Source organism: Amblyomma americanum, chromosome 11 (genome assembly GCF_052857255.1).
Source record: "Amblyomma americanum isolate KBUSLIRL-KWMA chromosome 11, ASM5285725v1, whole genome shotgun sequence".
Classification (NCBI taxonomy): domain Eukaryota; kingdom Metazoa; phylum Arthropoda; class Arachnida; order Ixodida; family Ixodidae; genus Amblyomma; species Amblyomma americanum.
Window position 1 is genome coordinate 87205174 of NC_135507.1, and position 17797 is coordinate 87222970.

The 17797-nt window shown below is 45.6% G+C and overlaps 1 protein-coding gene across 2 annotated transcripts in view; it reads right to left on the bottom strand.

Moving 5' to 3' along the window:
• The window catches only part of LOC144110445 (uncharacterized), an 89292-nt gene that overhangs the window by 63729 nt on the left and 7766 nt on the right, over window positions 1–17797 (bottom strand). For both annotated transcript variants that reach the window (XM_077643341.1, XM_077643342.1), the window contains exons 2-4: window positions 14282–14399; window positions 8549–8783; window positions 3963–4109 (exon numbers count right to left, since the gene is read on the bottom strand). In XM_077643341.1, coding sequence (XP_077499467.1) covers window positions 3963–4109; window positions 8549–8783; window positions 14282–14399 — 500 coding nt within the window. The remainder of the gene's footprint in view (window positions 1–3962; window positions 4110–8548; window positions 8784–14281; window positions 14400–17797) is intronic.

The window sequence follows — 17797 nt, forward strand, 5'->3', positions numbered from 1 at the left end:
GCAGTAGATATAGGCCACGTGATACTGGCAAGCTATCGCAGGAGACTACAGATCTGATTAAGAACCGCCAAAGCATAAAAGCGTCTAAGCCTACAGACAGAATAGAACTGGTAGAACTGAAAAAGTTTATGTGCAAGGTAACCAACATAAGGAAGTTTAAAATGGAGAGAATTGAGCATGCTCTAAGGAATGGAGGTGGCCTAAAGGTGATGAAACAAAGAGGGCAATTTCATTAGCAATGTGTATAATAAAAGCAGAGTAACCAAAGAGTTGTAAACAAATCTACACAGTAGCTAATGAGATTAGTATGCTAATGAGACAGGCAATAGCACTGAGCAATGGGCAATCCTGCCAGTAATGAAATAGAAAGTAAAGAAAGCCTTCGGAGCAATGCAAAGGGGAAAAGCAGCTGGCAAGGATCAGGAAACAGCAGATCTGTTGAAGGATGGAGGGGAGAGTGTGCTAGACAAACTAGCCACCCTGTATACGCAATGCCTTATGACCTCAACCGTACCAGAAGCTTTGAAAAATGCAAACATAATCTACAATTCATAAGAAAGGAAACATCAAGGACTTCAAGAAGAATTGACCGATCAGCTTACTGTCCGTTGCCTACAAGGTATTTACTAAGGTAATCACTGATAAAAACAGGATAACGATAACCTTAGAATTCAATCAACTAAATGATCAATGAGGCTTTAGTAAAGGATATTTCACACTAGACCATATATTCACACCATGAATCAGGTGATACAGAAATGCACAGAATATAACCAACCTCTATATATAGCCTTCATTGATTACGAGAAAGCATTTGACTCAGTGGAAACCTCAGCAGTCATGCAGGCATTGTAGAATCCGTGTAGAAGAGTCTTACATGAAAATACTGAAAGATAGTATCTATAAGGACTGCACAGCTACCATAGTCCTCCATAAAGTCAGGCACAATCTCGCCAACGCTATTCACCACCTGCTTACAGGAGGTGTTACAAGGCCTGGATTGGGAACAGTTGGGGGATAAGAGTTAACAAAAGAATACTTAAGTAATTTGCGATTTGCTGATGTCATTGCCTTGCTGAGTCACTCAGGAGATGAACTGCAAAGCACGATCAAGGAGCAGAACAGTGGGTCTAAAATTTAACATGCAGAGAACCAAAATAATGTTCAACAGCCAAGCAAGGGAACAGCAGTTCACAATTGGCAGCGAGGTGCTGGAAGTGATAAACCAATACACCTATTTAGGGCAGGTAGTGACCACTGATCCGGATCATGAGAGAGAAATAACTAGAAGAATAAGAATTGGGTGGAGCACATACGGCAGGTTCTCTCAGATCATGTATGGCAGTTTACCAATATTTCTCAAAAGAAAAGTATACAACAGCTGTATATTACCAGTACTCACCTATGGAGCAGAAATGTGGAGGCTAACGAAAAGCATTCTGCTCAAGTTGAAAACACTGCAGCGAGCTATGGAAAGAAAACTGATAGGTGTAATGTTAAGAGACCAGAAGCAGGCAGAGTGGGTGAGGGAACACACACGTGTTAATGACATCCTAGTCGAAATCAAGAAAAAGATATGGACTTGGGCAGAGCGTCTAATGCAAAGGCAAGATAACCGACGGTCCTTAAGGGTAATGGAGTAGATTCCAAGAGGAGGCAAGCGTAGCAGGCGGAAGAAGGAATTTACGTGGTCACCCAAGTTTACGGGGACACCGTAGTCACAGTTGGCAAAGGACAGGGTTAATTTGAGAGACATGGGAGAGGCCTTTGCCCTGCAGTGGGCGTAGCCAGGCAGATGATGAAGCTAATATTGCGCGTGCAATGAAAGTATGCAGTAAAACCTCGTTAATTCGAAATCGCTTAATTCGAACTTCCGGTTAATTCGAACTGACGGCCGGGTCCCGGCAAAGCCCTTTGTATTTCAATGGGTCAAAACGCCCGATAATTCGAATATGCCGGTATCCACGTCGGTTAATTCGAACTAGGCGCCGATGGCTGGCATTGCTCCTCGCATATAGAAGTCACCTCGTAGCAAATACAATGCGCTGAAAATTTTAAAAAATGCAGAATGATGAGAAAAAAAATAAGCCAGCACGCATGTCAGCACGCACGAGGTGAGACGTGAATTTCGTTGCCCGAACCAACCCTCCGGTGCATGCCGTAGCAGGTTTTCGCTGCCGGAGCGTCGAAGCATTGGCTTGTCTATTTTTGGCTGACGCGCGGTCACGCGGGTAGCCACCCTACCGCGGGCGCCGCCTATGCTCCGGCCACGGTGGCTCCGGCGCAAGCCGTTGCAGCAGGTCGACTAAAGGACTACCTTGCCGATTACTCGCTCAGCGATGTGTTCAATGCAGATGAAACCGCGCTTTATTTTAAGTTGCTGCCGAACAAGACTGTCAGTTACAAAGGCGACACGTGTTCAGGCGGGAAGAGAAGCAAGGAAAGAGTGACGGTGTTGGTGTGCGCAAACGCGACTGGCACGGAACGGTGCCGCTTGCTAGTTAGTTATAGGCAAAGCAGCGAAGCCTCGCTGCTTTAAAGGGCTAAAAACTCTCCCTGTTGATTATACTTTCAACAGAGAGTCGTGTATGACGCGAGCAATTTTCACGGATTGGCTGCGCACACTCGACAGGAAGTTCGCGGCACAGAACAGGAATGTTCTGTTGTTTGTCGACAACTGTTCAGCCCATTGCGACATCAGCGAACTGAAGGCGATCCGTCTGGCATTTCTGCCGAAAAACACTACGGCTGTGCTGCAGCCTATGGACCTTGGGGTTATTAAAAACCTCAAAACACTGTACAGGCGCCACCTCCTAGAGCGGATTCTTGTGTGTATGGACAGCGGCAAATCGTACGACGTCAATCTCCTCGGAGCCTGCCACATGCTGACAACATCGTGGAATGCTGTCAAGGCGGACACAGTCGCGAACTGTTATCGAAAGTGCGGCTTCATTGAAGGCCCAGAAGCCTGCAGCACGGCAGAGCTGGATGCTCAGTGTGATGACTCCGTCGCGCTGCACCCTGCCTACGCTGCTTTATCGGAGGGTGTTGAATTCCAGAGCTTCGTAGACGTTTACAGCGGCGTGGAGACATCGGGGCCGTTAAGCGATGCCGAGATTATTGAAGCGGCCTGCGGTGACCAGATGCCGCACAACTCCAGCACGGCGAGCACAGCTGACAGCGACGACGAGTCCGACGGAGGCGACGATCCATTGCCACCCCCGAGTGCATGTGAAACAGCGTCAGCACTCGATCTGGCTGCGCGCTACTTCTCCGCCGATGATAATTCGGACGCTGCGTTGGAGCTGTTGGGCAAGTTGCAGACGATGCTTGTCGAGTCACGGCAAAGAAAACGAAAACAGATGCGCATCACCGATTATTTTTCTCTTTGATATGCTTTGCCAATCTGCTGTTAATAAACATGTTTTTGAAGCATAGTGTCATATTTAATCATTAAGCTTGCTGCTTACGCGAATGCATTTTGATGTTAGCTCCAACCGCATAAACAAATTAACTTTATTTCCTTCGACATTCGGGCTTTATGATTTTAATTCGCGCAATTGCCCGCCGCAAATGTGTAGTAGTGCGTAGTAAGAGATAACGATCTCAGATATGCCTGTTTTAGCTTCGGCCCGTGCTGCCGGGCGTGATGGCCGCTTTTTTTAGCGCCCGTTCGTTAATTCAAACTCCGCTTAATTCGAACAATTTTCCGGTCCCCCTCGAGTTCGAATTAACGAGGTTTTACTGTAGGAACAGGAACATTCAACAGAGCACAGAGGCTGCCCAAATGGTCATCTGGTCTCCGTGAATACGCGTCTGCCTTCCTTCACAGAACCGCTTTCTCGTCGAAGAGCTCTAGTCATCGCCACACCGCAGGCTTTCCCACTCTCCCCACGTGTGGCCCAAGTGGTCGGAGACTTTCCTCCCACGGGCAAACAGCGCCCAAGCGTGGCCAGACGCACCTCCTTGTCCAGCTGGGCCTTGCGCTCGCTCAGCTCAGCGTGCTGCTTCGGATCTTTGGTTGTCAGCAGTCGTTCAGCCAGCACCTCCGAGCGATTCTGCACGGCCTCCATGTTTTGCTGCAGCAGGTTGCTCTGGACTGCATCCACCTGGACACAGACACATGGCAAACAGCAGCAACTGCTCTGTAACTATGAGGGACGTGCGAATATGCGGGAGTCGAACTCGGCAATTTTGAACAGCATGGAAGTGCAAATGCTCTCCGTTTTTTTTTTTTTTTTGCACCAGAGCAAGTAGTCTACTTTACCCTTTTGAAGCAAACAGGTTCACCAGACCAGAGGAGTGGAACTCATCACAGTTCCAGTTTTGCTGCTATGGCAACGACAGGCAGTTATTCACAGTTTTTATAGCTCGTAAGATTGCTTCAAGTTACTGATGTATGACATTTAGAGTATGGCATCCAATTGCACAAATGGTTCTTCTGGAGTGAGAGCTCCACTTTTTGCATGCAAAGCTGGAGTTCATGCCGCATTGAAAAAATGACCTTCAAAGAAGCACAGCTGGTTGATATGCGTCGTACCAAGTGACTCGCCGGGCTTTGCTACCGCGCCTGCGACGCACTGGCTTACTCGGCAGGTGCGCCTAATCACGTGACTCGTCAGTGGTTCATAGGTGCGCACTCACTTCACCTCACAGCCGAGCCTAACCACGTGACTCACATTTGTCTAAATATAAGTGCGGGCACTGCTTGGTGTTTCACAGAGCCATGAAAAAACGAAGGGGGGGGGGGGGGTTCCCAGCCGTGCGACTGTATCGACGACGACAGGTAGAGTTGCACTACCTGGCAGATTCTCGGTGCCGAGAACTGTGTCTAACCATGCTCAACCGAGCTTTCACTCCCTACAACCAGGTTCAGTCAGCCATTTTTTAAACAACTTTTAAGTAGAGAGAAGATGGGGTGCTTAGACAATGGTTTGACAAGAGGACTTGTCTTTGTCTGGGTGAAGACGAGTCCTCTTGCCTAAACGTTGCCAAAACCCCCTGAGGCTCCCCTCTCCCTTGTTCACTTCGTGTTGTCTGGAAATCTGTCTACCTGCCCTCTCTCTACCCTCCACTTCAGGTTGCATCGGCACTCATTCTGAGAGCGAATTCCACAGCAATTCAGGCCGCATGCATGGCATCTTCTCAAGCACTATCTTTAATGCAGAAATGTACGCATTTAATGCCCCTAATAACTAACCCCGACGTCTGTCACATTCACAGTTTGAGCCCAACAGTTTCCCAGATCAAGGCGCACCTTACAGAAGGACACCAATGAGCATCAACACTAATGAGAGTTGAAAATGGCTGACGTCGCCATTTAAACTCCACGTCCTGAATCCTTCAATTAAATCTTTATTGAGTAAAAAGGAAAATGCTCCACTTTGCTTCCTTGACCCAATCATTGAGTAAAGCACACGATTGTCCTCTTCAGAACCACCATTCTCAAGTCAGGCTGCTTGTTATCACCACTCCCCCATGCAAAAGAATATAGGGGGAAACCAGCTGGTGAGGATAAGGTAACAGCAGATCTGTTGAAGAATGGAGGGGAGATTGTGCTAGAAAAACTAGCCACCCTGTATAGACAACGCCTTATGACCTTGAGCGTACCAGAAGCTTAGAAGAACGCTAACATTATCTTAGTTCATAAGAAACGAGACGCCAAGGGCTTGTGCTGCTTCCTGTCCATTTCTGTCTCTGAGGAGGACACATAAAGAGGACACATGAGGACACATAAAGAGGGAGCAAACATTTCCCTCTCCACAGAAATGCAGCACAAACATGGCGTTACTCCCTTTCACCTAAAGAACTCCATTTTTAAGGAGAGTAAATGGAATACTCAACATAGATGTGTTTATAAAGAAATACATAGGAGTTATATACGGTAAATAAAGCTATGAAGGAACTTGGATATTTAAAGAGAACCCTTTTTAAATCCTCAACAGAAATCAAACTACTTGCATACAAATCTTTCATTAGACCAGTTTTAGAATATGCGGCAGTTGTTTGGGATCCGCACACCAAAATCAATATCACCAGACTTAAGAATGTCCAGCACAAATGTGGCAGGTTCATATACAATTGTTATAGCTGGAAAACATCCCCAACATACCTTTCGCAAACAGCTAATTTAGAAACCCTGCAGGCAAGACGATGCCAAGGAAGATTAAAACTGTTCTATTAGGTCTACCCGTAACCAACTTGGAATAAACAGAAATGCACATTTTCATTTAGTTACCCAGTGACAAACCCATTCTTTTCATTCAAAGGAGGTGAGCAATTTTTTTTGTGCAGAACAAATGTGTTCACAGCCTCATTTTTTTCCTACAACTATATATCTATACTTGGAACCACCTACCTGCAAATTTGGTTGAGTGTTCGACGCTATCTTCTTTCTTGAGTGCATTCCGTAATAGATAGCGGTGTTTCATACTGTCGTATCATAGTGTACGTTTACACTTTTTTTTTCCTTTGTACATGCTATACATGTTCTTTTCATTGTCGTCCTTCGCAAGACTGAATGTACATTGTATTCTTGTAAACTGTATTGCTCTGTACCCCCCACGCCTGCCTAAAGCCTCACTTTCAGGCTGGCAGTATGCTATAAATAAAAACCCCATATGGACATGCACTAGATAAGAAGTCATTTAGTTCCATTTGGGCTCAATTTTGCTAACAGTGTCAACAAAGAGGATACTATTAACAAAATGCATGGGCTTCTATAAGACATCCCATTCCATTACACATGGACTACTATATTAACGAAGAAATGCATTCAATGCCCACATTCACCAAGATTATGAGGAGAGGAAAAAGTGCTGTTGGGCAATCAAACTTAGTCACACGCACCACTAGAAGAAAGGGATGTTACGAAAGAAAGCTTACGGGCGACCATTGAATTGATGCGGCAAACGCTTCAACAGCAGTCGCCTCAGTAGCTATAGCTCAGCGCAGCTGTGTGCCAGGCTGACATGGGGTTAAAGCAAGACCGGACATTTTACACATCTGAAATTCCACTGCCCGAGGAGAACTATAGTCTAGTGCACGGCGCCGTTGATGTTGCAAGAGCGCTTGACTATTTTTGTGTCAGTGGCATGATCCGTCTGACCAGCCTTGAACGTTAGAGGATGAAACTTCTATGGTAGAAGCTGACGCAGTTGGTGTTAAGCCGATAAGACAAGCATGCAGCATCTTCTAGAAACAGCAAGCGCGGCTCGAGTGCAAGATCGCTACCAAGTTTTGTTCTTTCTCTGGGCAGTACCATCAACTCAGCTAAATGTGCACTGTGAGCTGGTACAAGCTCTCACCAGGAGTCTCACAGGCATATTTGCTGTTATTTTCCTTGGCAACCTCCATAGTCATGACACGTGAGCAAGAACTTCAAAACAAAAGCAGTGATAGCACTGCAGCCCATTCACGGCAGCATCAGTGATACTAAAAGATTCCCCAGATATTTCATACTACCTTCCTAGGCAAAGCAGCAGATGCAAAAGTTGTGCCACATGGCAAACCACAACACCACTGCTGACGCTAACTGGATAACATGTGACCACCACAGATAACGTATTTTCCACAGTGCTTGCTTCACAGCTTACCCCAGTGCAAAGGCCCAAGCTCACCTTAACAGTGTCCTCCTTACCCAACCCAAGAATGCAACAGTTTTCGGTAACGATGTACAAAAATGATGCTACTGACTCGAGAGAAAGTCCCACATATAGCTGTACCAGTAGACACTCACTCTGATACAAGTCAAGAAAAAAGCGGCTTTTCATCATCAAAGGGCCCCTTTCCAGTCAATGGACACAGCAGATTCTCATGAACCTGCATCGCACACTCTGTGGGGGTGAGGTTCCTGAAGTGAAGGCCGAAGTTGTCAGGATCGGGAATAGGATCCCTAACAAGGCAGGTGCAAGCAAACCAATGCCTGATAAAAACTGCCTGCTATGCCCAGCCGGTGGTAGCTTTCATTTCGTGTGTTGCTATACTCCCCACTCATCGCCACCATGCACAGAGTCTGCGTTTATGTCATTTTTCGGTGATTACATCATCAGAGAGGCCCAAGTTTGACACTGAGCAGAAGGAGAAACTTTTCCAACTTCAAACCCTAACCTCGCAGTAATAAATCCATCTTTCACTACCACAGAAGTGTCAACCAAGCCACAAAACGCCGAACTATCGAATTTCGCTGACAACAAAAATTTTATAAAGTTTTCCTGAGCATCTCTTCAAATCTGACAAAATCCAAATGATGATCTACATCGTCTTACAATGTGCAGAGCAATTTTCGTGCCATGCATAAGTAAGGTATGGCAGTTCAGGTCTCGAGCCAACCTGAATATACCATATACTTACAGATGATCAAACACATAAGCCGCACTTCATCTTGAAGCGGAAAGTCTCATGAATGCATAGAACTGGCCTTCCTTCACCCTTACTCTGCATTAAAACCAAAAGGTTGCACCGTATCATGGAAAAATCCGGTGACTTGAGCCAACTGGAAGCTCCCGTGCAAAGCTGAGAGCACTCAAAGCTGGCACGGGTGTCATACCAAGGAACGGTCCTCGTCGGCGGACCACGGCACGACTGGTGACATGTACGGGTCCAGCTCCTTGTTGGCCCGCTTGGTGAGCTCATCCTCATTGGGGGGTGCTGGCATGCCGTTCACGTCCCGAAAATATGGGTAGTGGAAGACCATGGAATGGTACCAGTTCTTGCGCACCTTGGGCTTTTTGCGGCGCACTGCCAGGTGCGTCAGCAGCATGGGCAGGTCTTTCTGCAGCTTCCTGCGCAGAGTAGCACCACACGTTGCCATGTGCTCAGGCCAGTCTCAACAAAACTGGGAACTGGTACAGTACACACACTGTCTAATAAACACAGCAGACTACATACTTTCCCAGCACTAGTTGTTGATCAATACAATCTCGCACCAACACTCCCTTGCCGTCCTAGTTAACCAAGTTGGTGGCGCGAGTACTCCATACTGGTCGCGGTCCCAAGCTCTAGTCCTAGATCAGGGCGAATTTTTGATCAACGGCAAAGTTTTTAAAAAGTTTCATTTTCCTTTCTAGCCCAAAGGTTGCACTCTGGTAGATGCTAATAAGTAATTACTCCAAGAAATGAGAACTGTAATAGGAACTGCAACTGCAACCTCCTCGGAAGAGAAAGCACAGATCTCATCATTCTATCAGGCTGGACAGAATCTGGACACTGAAAGCATATTGAAGTTGGCTTGCATTAACAGATTACCACGGTTTAATGACAATTAGGCGAAATTTTCTTTTAATATGTGGCTTTCAAGAGCAACAAAAGGCCGCAAAGTGAAATACAATTGTCACCACAGGCCGTTTTCGGTAGGGAACTGCAAAGACATAAAGATACCTTTTTCTTTTACGCCTAGATAACCAAGGTTAGGCTACACCAGCATTCACTTCCCAAATGCGATCACAGGTTCCTAAAAGCATTCCATTTTTAAATGCCATTTTCTTATCCATAAATGCATGTTTTGTTCCCAGACAAACATCAACATGCATAGCCAAAGAGTAAAAGACTCGCACAATAAAAACTTGATGGGTTGTTCTCGGTGTCCCTTTAAAGCTAAGACCACCACTTTTGGACAGGAAAATTCCCCATGCCACGGTCTAAACACGTGTGCTTTGCAGCATGCACTTGTGTCGCTGCAATAAACGCTGTCGACAGACATGACTACGTGCAACAAAGCCAACCCCTATCAAATGAGCGGCTTTGCAAAACTGAAGCAGTGGCTGCTGAACACCTTTCAGTCTTGGGAAGGACACTTGCTAACACAAGACCCACAAAATCAAAACTCTGTTCAGCTCCAAATAACACCAGTGCTCAAAGGGTTTCAACAATCGCTGTTTGTGATGCCATAAAAAAACTTACAATGCTGAAAGTATGCGTACAATGCCATTTTTCAACCACCAATGATAGCAGTTAGGCAAGTCGCTCATTAGTGTCATAAAGACTAGGAGAATGTTCGTGACAACAGTACTGTATTTATTAGAATCTAGGCTGACATCTTTTTTAAAACACGATTTTTAAAATCCGTTGTATTCATAAAATATGACGACAATGCATAAATGCATAATAACAAAAATGCAACATGCCAGTGGCGGCCCCGCGAAACGCCAACAGAACACGGCACTATGACCATTACTATACATAGCCAATGTCTATAAAAGCATACAAGATGCACACAAGCACTGGTTACCATTTTGACCACGTTTTTTGTGGTGGCATGGGCATGTTCCACAACAGTGCAAGTTTTTCACAGACTTCATTGCACCAAGCAGACAGTGTCATTATAGTGCCTCCTTCAAGCGAAAAGTTGTGCTTGCTACAGAGCAGTTCTGAAACCTGCAAGCTGGTCGGGACTTTGGCGTGGACGAAAAGAATGATCCCGGTTGGAGAGGGCAGCATGATGTACATTTTGCGTACACCACAATGAGGAGGGCTTTCATGGGCCCGAAGAAAGGGCACCATCACAAAACAGAATCAGCACTGGCAGAGTTTGTGAAATCGTGAGGTTCAGCTGCACTTCCAGTGACCAGCGAGGTCATCATCATCATCATCAGCCTGACTACACTCACTACAGGGCAAAGGCCTCTCCCATGTCTCTCCAATTAAACCTGTTAAACCTGTCTTTTGCCAGCTGCGCCCACAATATGCCTGCAAAATTCCCAATCTCATCCGCCCACACAAACTTCTGCCGTCCCCTGCTACACTTGCCTTCTCTTGGAATCCACTCCGTTACCCTTAAGGACCAGCGGTTATCTTGCCTTCGCATTACATGTCCTGCCCAAGCCCATTTCTTGCTCATGATTTCGACTAGGATATCAAAAACGCGCGTTTCTTTTCTCAATCACTCTGCCCGCTTCCGGTGTTTTAACGTTACATCTATTTTATTCTTTCCATGGCTTGCCGCATTGTCCTTAACTTAAGCTGAACCCTTTTCATCAGCCTCCACGTTTCTGCCCCATAGGCGAGTACCGGTAAGATACCGCTGTTGCACACGTTTCTCTTGAGGGATATTGGTAACCTGCTATTCATGATCTGAGGGAACCTGCCATATGCGCTCCACCCCGTTCTCACCCTTCTAGTTATTTCCCTCTCAATATCCAGATAAGCTGTCACTGCCTGCCCAAAGTAGACTTATTCCTTTACCACTCCCAGCACCTCGCTGCCAATTGTGAACTGCTGTTCGCTTGCTAGACTGTTGAACATTGCTTTGTTTTTCTGCATGTTAATTTTTAGACCCACCGTTCTGCCTAGTTTGTCTAACTCATTGATCATGATTTGCAGTTCATCTCCCGAGTGAGTCAGCAAGGTAATGTCATCAGCGAATCGCAGATTAATAATTTAGGTATTCTCCATTAACTCTTATCCCAAACTTTTCCCAACTCAGGCCCCGGAATACCTCCTGCAAACAGGCGGTGTATAGCATTGGCAAGATCGCATCTCCTTACCTGAAGCCCTTCCATTGGAATTTTATTGCCGACTTTAAGGAGGACTATGGTAGCTATGCAGTTCCTATATATATCTTCCAGTAATTTGACATAAGGCTCATCTACACCCTGATTCCTCAATGCCTGTATGACTGCTGAGGTTTCCACTGTGTCAAATGCTTTCTCGTAATCAATGAAGGCTGTATATAGGGGTTGGTTATATTGTTATGAGGGGGCAAGCGAAGAACGGGACGAATCGATGACAGATGAAAATATCATTTAATGGCTGCGGGCCTAACGTGAGCGCTCCGTCCCACACCACTGCCCTCTTCTTCATCTTCGTAACATTACCCGGGCCCTCTGAGCAATCCTCCCGATCGATTGCTTCAATTCTGAAAGTTTAAGTGACGATGAGCATGGCCAGGAAGGATAGAAGAAGATGAAAGGCTTGCCACCAAAATAAAGGAGATGATATGACGAACGGTTGCCCCTGGAGCTTCAAATCCAGCAGTCGATCGCCCACATTCGAAGGTGAAGGGTTAAGGAATTGTCGGACAGCTTGGGCGGGGGTGGCATCTTGGTTCGGGTCGTCGTTGGGTCATAGTATGTCTGGTCCTGGTCGTCGTGTCTTATTGTCGGGGCTGGGGACGGGGCCGGGGAGAGCTGGTCGGTTCTGGTCAGGTCGAGCTGGGGTTGAACCGGGTGGCAGAGACCAGGTCCCATCAGCCGACGACGCAGGTGAGCAGAAGGCGGCGATGCTCCAAGGACCAGGATAACGATAGGAAACCGGCACCTCACACTAAATGTTACGAGGTGGCAAGCAAAGGGATGGGACAACTTGATGACAGATGAAAATATGATTTAATGGCTCAGGGCTTAGCTAGAGCGCCGCTTCGTTCCACACCACTGCCCTCTTCTTCGTCTTAGTAACAATATTCTGCACATTTCCCTATCACCTGATTGAGAGTGTGAATGTGATCTATTGTGGAATATCCTTTACGAAAGCCTGCCTGATCATTTGGTTAATTAAAGTCTAAGGTTGCCTTGACTCTATTAGCAATTACTTTAGTAAATATCTTGTAGGCAGTGGACAGTAAGCTGATCGGTCTGTAATTTTTCAAGTCTTTAGCATCTCCTTTCTAATGATTTAGGATTATGTTTGCCTTTTTCCAAGCTTCTGGTAAGGCTGAGGTCATAAGGCATTGCGTATACAGAGTGGCTAGTTTTTCTAGCACAATCTTTGCTCCGTCCTTCAACACAACTTTTACCTGACCCTCAGCAGCTGCTTTTCCCCTCTGCACTGCTCCTAAGGCTTTCTTTACTTACTCTTTCATTACTGGTTGGATGATTCATTGCTGTGCGCTACTGTCTCGATCATTAACGTTCTGATTACACTGGCCACTGTATAGATTTGTGTAGAACTCTTCGGCTGCTTTAACAATCTTATCCATAATGCTAAAGACATTGTTCTCCTTGTCTCTTAATGCATACATCAGGTTTTTACCTATGCCTAGTTTCCTCTTCACTGCTTTTAGGCTACCTCCGTTCTTTAGAGCATGCTCGATTCTCTCCATATTAAACTTCCTTATGTCGGCCACCCTGTGCTTATTTGTTAACTTCGATAGCTGTGCTAGTTCTATTCTGTCTGTAGGGTTAGACGCCCTCATGCTTTGACATTTCTTAATCAAATCTTTCGTCTCCTGAGAAAGCTTGCCGGCATCCTGTCGCACCGTCCTACTGCCTATTTCTACTGCGCACTCCGTAATGATAGCTGTCAGATTGTCGTTCATTGCATGAACATTAAGATCGTCTTCCTCAGTTAATGCTGAATACCTGTTCTGCAGCGATAACCTGAATTCCTCTATTTTTCCCTCTTACTGCTAGCTCGTTAAAGAACTGCCTCTTCACTAGCTTCTTCCGTTCCCTCTTCAAGTACAAGCTAATTCTAGACCTTACCATTCTGTGGTTGCTACAACGTACCTTTCCGAGGACACCCACATCCTGAATGATGCCAGATTGAGTGCATAGTATTAAGTCGATTTCATTTTTAATCTCACCATTGAGGCTCTTCCAGGTCCACTTCCTGTTCTCTCATTTGCAGAAGAAGGTATTCATGATCCGTAAATTATTTTTGTCTACGAACTCTACTAATAGCTCTCCCCTGCTATTCTTAGAACCTACCCCATAGTTGCCTACCACCTGATCGCCAGCCTGCTTCTTACCCACCTTCGCACCACAGAGGTGCTAGAGGCCAAAGCAAGAGAGATGGCAAGAAAGCGATGCAAGAGAGCGATGCAAGAGAGAGGCGTTCCGTGGGACCAGTGAAACAAGCGAGCTAATTCCAGCAGGCCGCATCAAGCGCACGTCACTAGGAGTTGTAGCTAGCTGAGTCACTGCAGCGTGTGATGACATCCCGGAAACCTTGGTTGCGCGCTCGTTCTGAAAGTGCAGCATTCCCAATGCACTTGACGGTTTCAATGCACCTGTGCGAACAAGACAGTATTAAGGAGACCAGCAATGTCGAGGATGAGTCAGCGGGAACAGGTTCGTGGTAATAAATGGCGTTTGCATGCTGTCCTTACTGTCATCCTCATTTTTTATTGCCTGGCTTACATTCAAGGAAAGCTCTGTTTTTTTCTTGGCCTTCAACTTTCAGGTGTTGGCTTAGAATAGAGGCATGGCCTAGATTTGAGTAAATACATTACTAATCACCCTAAAAATGGCACCTCGAGTGTTACACTGCCAAAAGGAGACAGACACCCACCAACCGGTGAGCATATTCAACACAAAACTCCTATGGACACCTAATAAGGCCTTACCTGTTCCTTTCAAGGGCTTCCGTGAGCTCCTGAATATTGATATGTACAAGTTCTTGATAAGAAGGCTTGGCCTTCAAGCACTCCTGCTGGCGAGATGGAGCTTCTGCACTACTCGAGCCTGAACAAAGAAGAAAATGCATACATTTCTTTTTAAGTCCACAAAAACAAAATGAAGCCAATGTAGAAACCCTCACACATAACTGTTTCCAGCTCCCTTCACACATCACACGGGACCCAAACCTCAATCCTCCTGAGCCAGGCTCAAGGCGCATATTGCACTTAGTGTCACAGTCTTCAGTCGCCAAAAGACGCAATGTGGTCGGCCATCAATTTGCAGGATCTGCATAGTTATTACAGCGCCGTCTGTCCTGTAGTAGCTAGGAAACAACTTTTAAAATCAATAGTTCATAACAATGGCCATAGATCACGGCATCTTGTATTATTCGACAAGTAAGCAAAATCAGTTTTGGCAAGCATCCCGAGTCTTTACCCTCCATTGTTCCCTTTCTGTGTGTTAAGAAACTACCTGCCTGCCCCCTCACTGCCATGACATTTTGTAATGTTAATGTGGATTTTTTTTTTTGCACTTAATTTAACATCTTTCTTCCTTGCCAGCAGAAGCAATGAATGCTTTCAAGAGGGTCACAGCAGTCTAGCCATACATTCACAAATCTCAAACACATACATACAATTTCTCATACCTTTTTACTTTTCATGCTTCAATAATGCAAAAGCATTATATGTCATCATCATCAGCAGCCTGACTATGCCCACTGCAGGGCAAAGGCCTCTCCCATGTCTCTCTAATTAACCTGTCCTTTGCCAACTGTGGCCACCGTACCCCCGCAAACTTCTTAACCTCATCCACTCACATCAGATGTCGGTGTACAATGTCACTACACATGTAAGCAAACATGTACTCATGACAGATGAAATGCAACATAATGACATGAAATGACTCATGACTCATAGTCAATCAGCAACATATCATGACCCAGCACTATACAAGTAACCTGATGTAAGGTGTATAAAGTTGGTACAAAGTATGCGTAGTCATGACTTGTACCAATTCTGCAAAGTAGCATGAGTCAGCACTCAAAATGCTTTCGCATTCACATATATAAGCAGTCCTTTTCAGTGTGTATATGTTTTGTGCAAACCAGCTGTGCGGTATGTATGTAGCTGTGCGATACATAGTATCGAAATCGTCCTGTGAACTGTTTTCCTCTGCTTTAACCAGTGTCGATCTTCTACATCTCAATCGGACGTCAAGTATTTATCTGTGGTTAAGAGCAATCAGTGTTTATTTGCTTATCTGACTCCTCAAGGGTCTCATGTTGAGACATTACATAAGGGAGTGGGTGTTACAAGGCAAAAAAAAATTCAGTAAGAATCAAGATGAAATGTTCTCGATGAGCCGCCAGGACGCTAGTGGGTCGATGCTGGTGGCAACTTTGGTGGGAAGGCTATTCCAGTTTTATGCTGTGCGCAAGAAGAATGACTTCTGAAAAGTTCTGGTGGGGGCTTGTGGGGGATACACTGCATCACGGTGGATGGAGCAGGCGATGCGGTGGGCTCTTTTTACGTTCTGGTTATCAGAAGGTAAAGAGTGGAAAAATTTATAAAACGGGCTAAGACGTGCTATTCTACGACGTTAGGCTAGACAGGGTAAGTAGATTTCAGTATATAGTGCCGAGATGCTGGAATCGTAGGAATAATTGCACAAAATAAATTGTGTTGTGTGGTTCTGACCCGACTCGAGGGCGTTAGTAAGGTTATTGCGGCAAGGTTTGTCCATTGTTTTGCATCGGCAAAGAGGAGCAAGGCACATCAAGGCACATGAGAGCAGTAGCGTTGTCATCTTCCTCCACATCTGAAGGTATTGTTTAATATCACGCACAAGCAGCTTCTCCCTTTCTCCCCTAGTCTAAACTCATTCACAGCCTAATGCAACTCTTTGTGAGGAAAGGAAAGGCACATAACTGGCCCACTTTGTTGGTGGACACCTGAATTTCACAGTAAGAAAAAAAGTGGCAGGGTTTTAAACATAGCTGAACTGAGCAGCGGTGAAAAACCTTGTGTTTAGCCCGGTTGGCTGACGGTTTTGCTTAGCTTGGTCATCGGCACATCTGGCGACAATATTAATTCCACTGAAGTTTTAGTTCATGAAGACAAAAATGTGCAATGCACACAGCACGAGAGTGTGTATATTAGCAAGAATACGTTGCAGCTGGTTTGAAACAAGGCGTGATCGGCTGCAGTGATAGTATAGTGCTCTCACGCAGTGGCCAGCAAAGCTGATCTCTTTGCACCGCCGCGGATTTGAATCCCAGTCATGAAATTATTTATGTATGGTTTGCCCAAGGTAACCCTCATAGCTAGGCCTCACGCAAACTCGAGAGCCGGTAGACTGCGTGAAGTAGTCTTGCCAAAAGATCTTGTATCTGAAGGTTTTAGCCAACATAAGCATTTCTTTTTAATGCTATAGCAGTCATCAATCATCACCAGCCCGACTACACCTACTGCAAGGCAAAGACCCCTCCCATATCTCTCGAATTAACCCTGTCCTGTGTCAGCTGCGACCACCATATCCCCACAAACTTCTTATTCTCACCCACCCACCTAACTTTCTGCTGCTCCCTGCTAGACTTACCTTCTCTTGGAGTCCATTCCATTATTCTCAAGGATCATCGGTTATCCTGCCTTCGCATTACATGCTCTGCCCCAGCCAATTTCTTCTTCTTGATTCCAACTAGGACGTCATTAACCTGCACTTGTTCCCTGACCCACTCTGCCCTCTCCCTTAGATAAAGCCAAATATCTGTTCTAGAGCGATATCCTGAATTCCTCTACTTCACCTTTTACCACGAACTAATTATGGGGCTTCGCTTCATTTGTTTCTTCCATTCCCTCTTCAAGTCTAAGCTAATAAGAGACCTTACCATTCTGTGGTCGCTACAATGCACCTTTCCAAGGACCTCCACATCCTGCACAATGCCACGTTGAGTGCATAGTATGAAGTCTATTTTAGTTTGTCTCACCAGTGCGGCTCTTGCATGTCCACATTTTGTTCACTCATTTGGAACGTATCGCCTTACAGTGGCAGTAAAAAAAAATGCAAGCTGATGCAGATGCATTTCGTCAGGCAATAAAGCAGTTTTTGAGCACTTCGTAGCAGTCATGGTAGGGCAACTCACACAGGTAAGCGTCTTTGAAAAAGGTGACCGGGCATAGGTGGTTTGTTTCTTAGCTGCGTAGAGAAGCACTTATGGCAACTCTAAAGCTATGCATCTGTGTAAAGTAAGGTAAACCCTTTTCCTCACATTCTGACACGTTTCGATGTTTAGGCATGCTGTAAAACTGCTCCATTGAGAAGTAAAAACCTCTTGCCCAGTTACCTTTGGCAAAGGGGGTATATTTGAACAAATATGGGGCTCTGATTTCTCTGTATGCCCCTGGCCTACGGGAAGCGCACACCTGTCGACTTCCTCACATGCTGGCTTTTAACAAATTCCT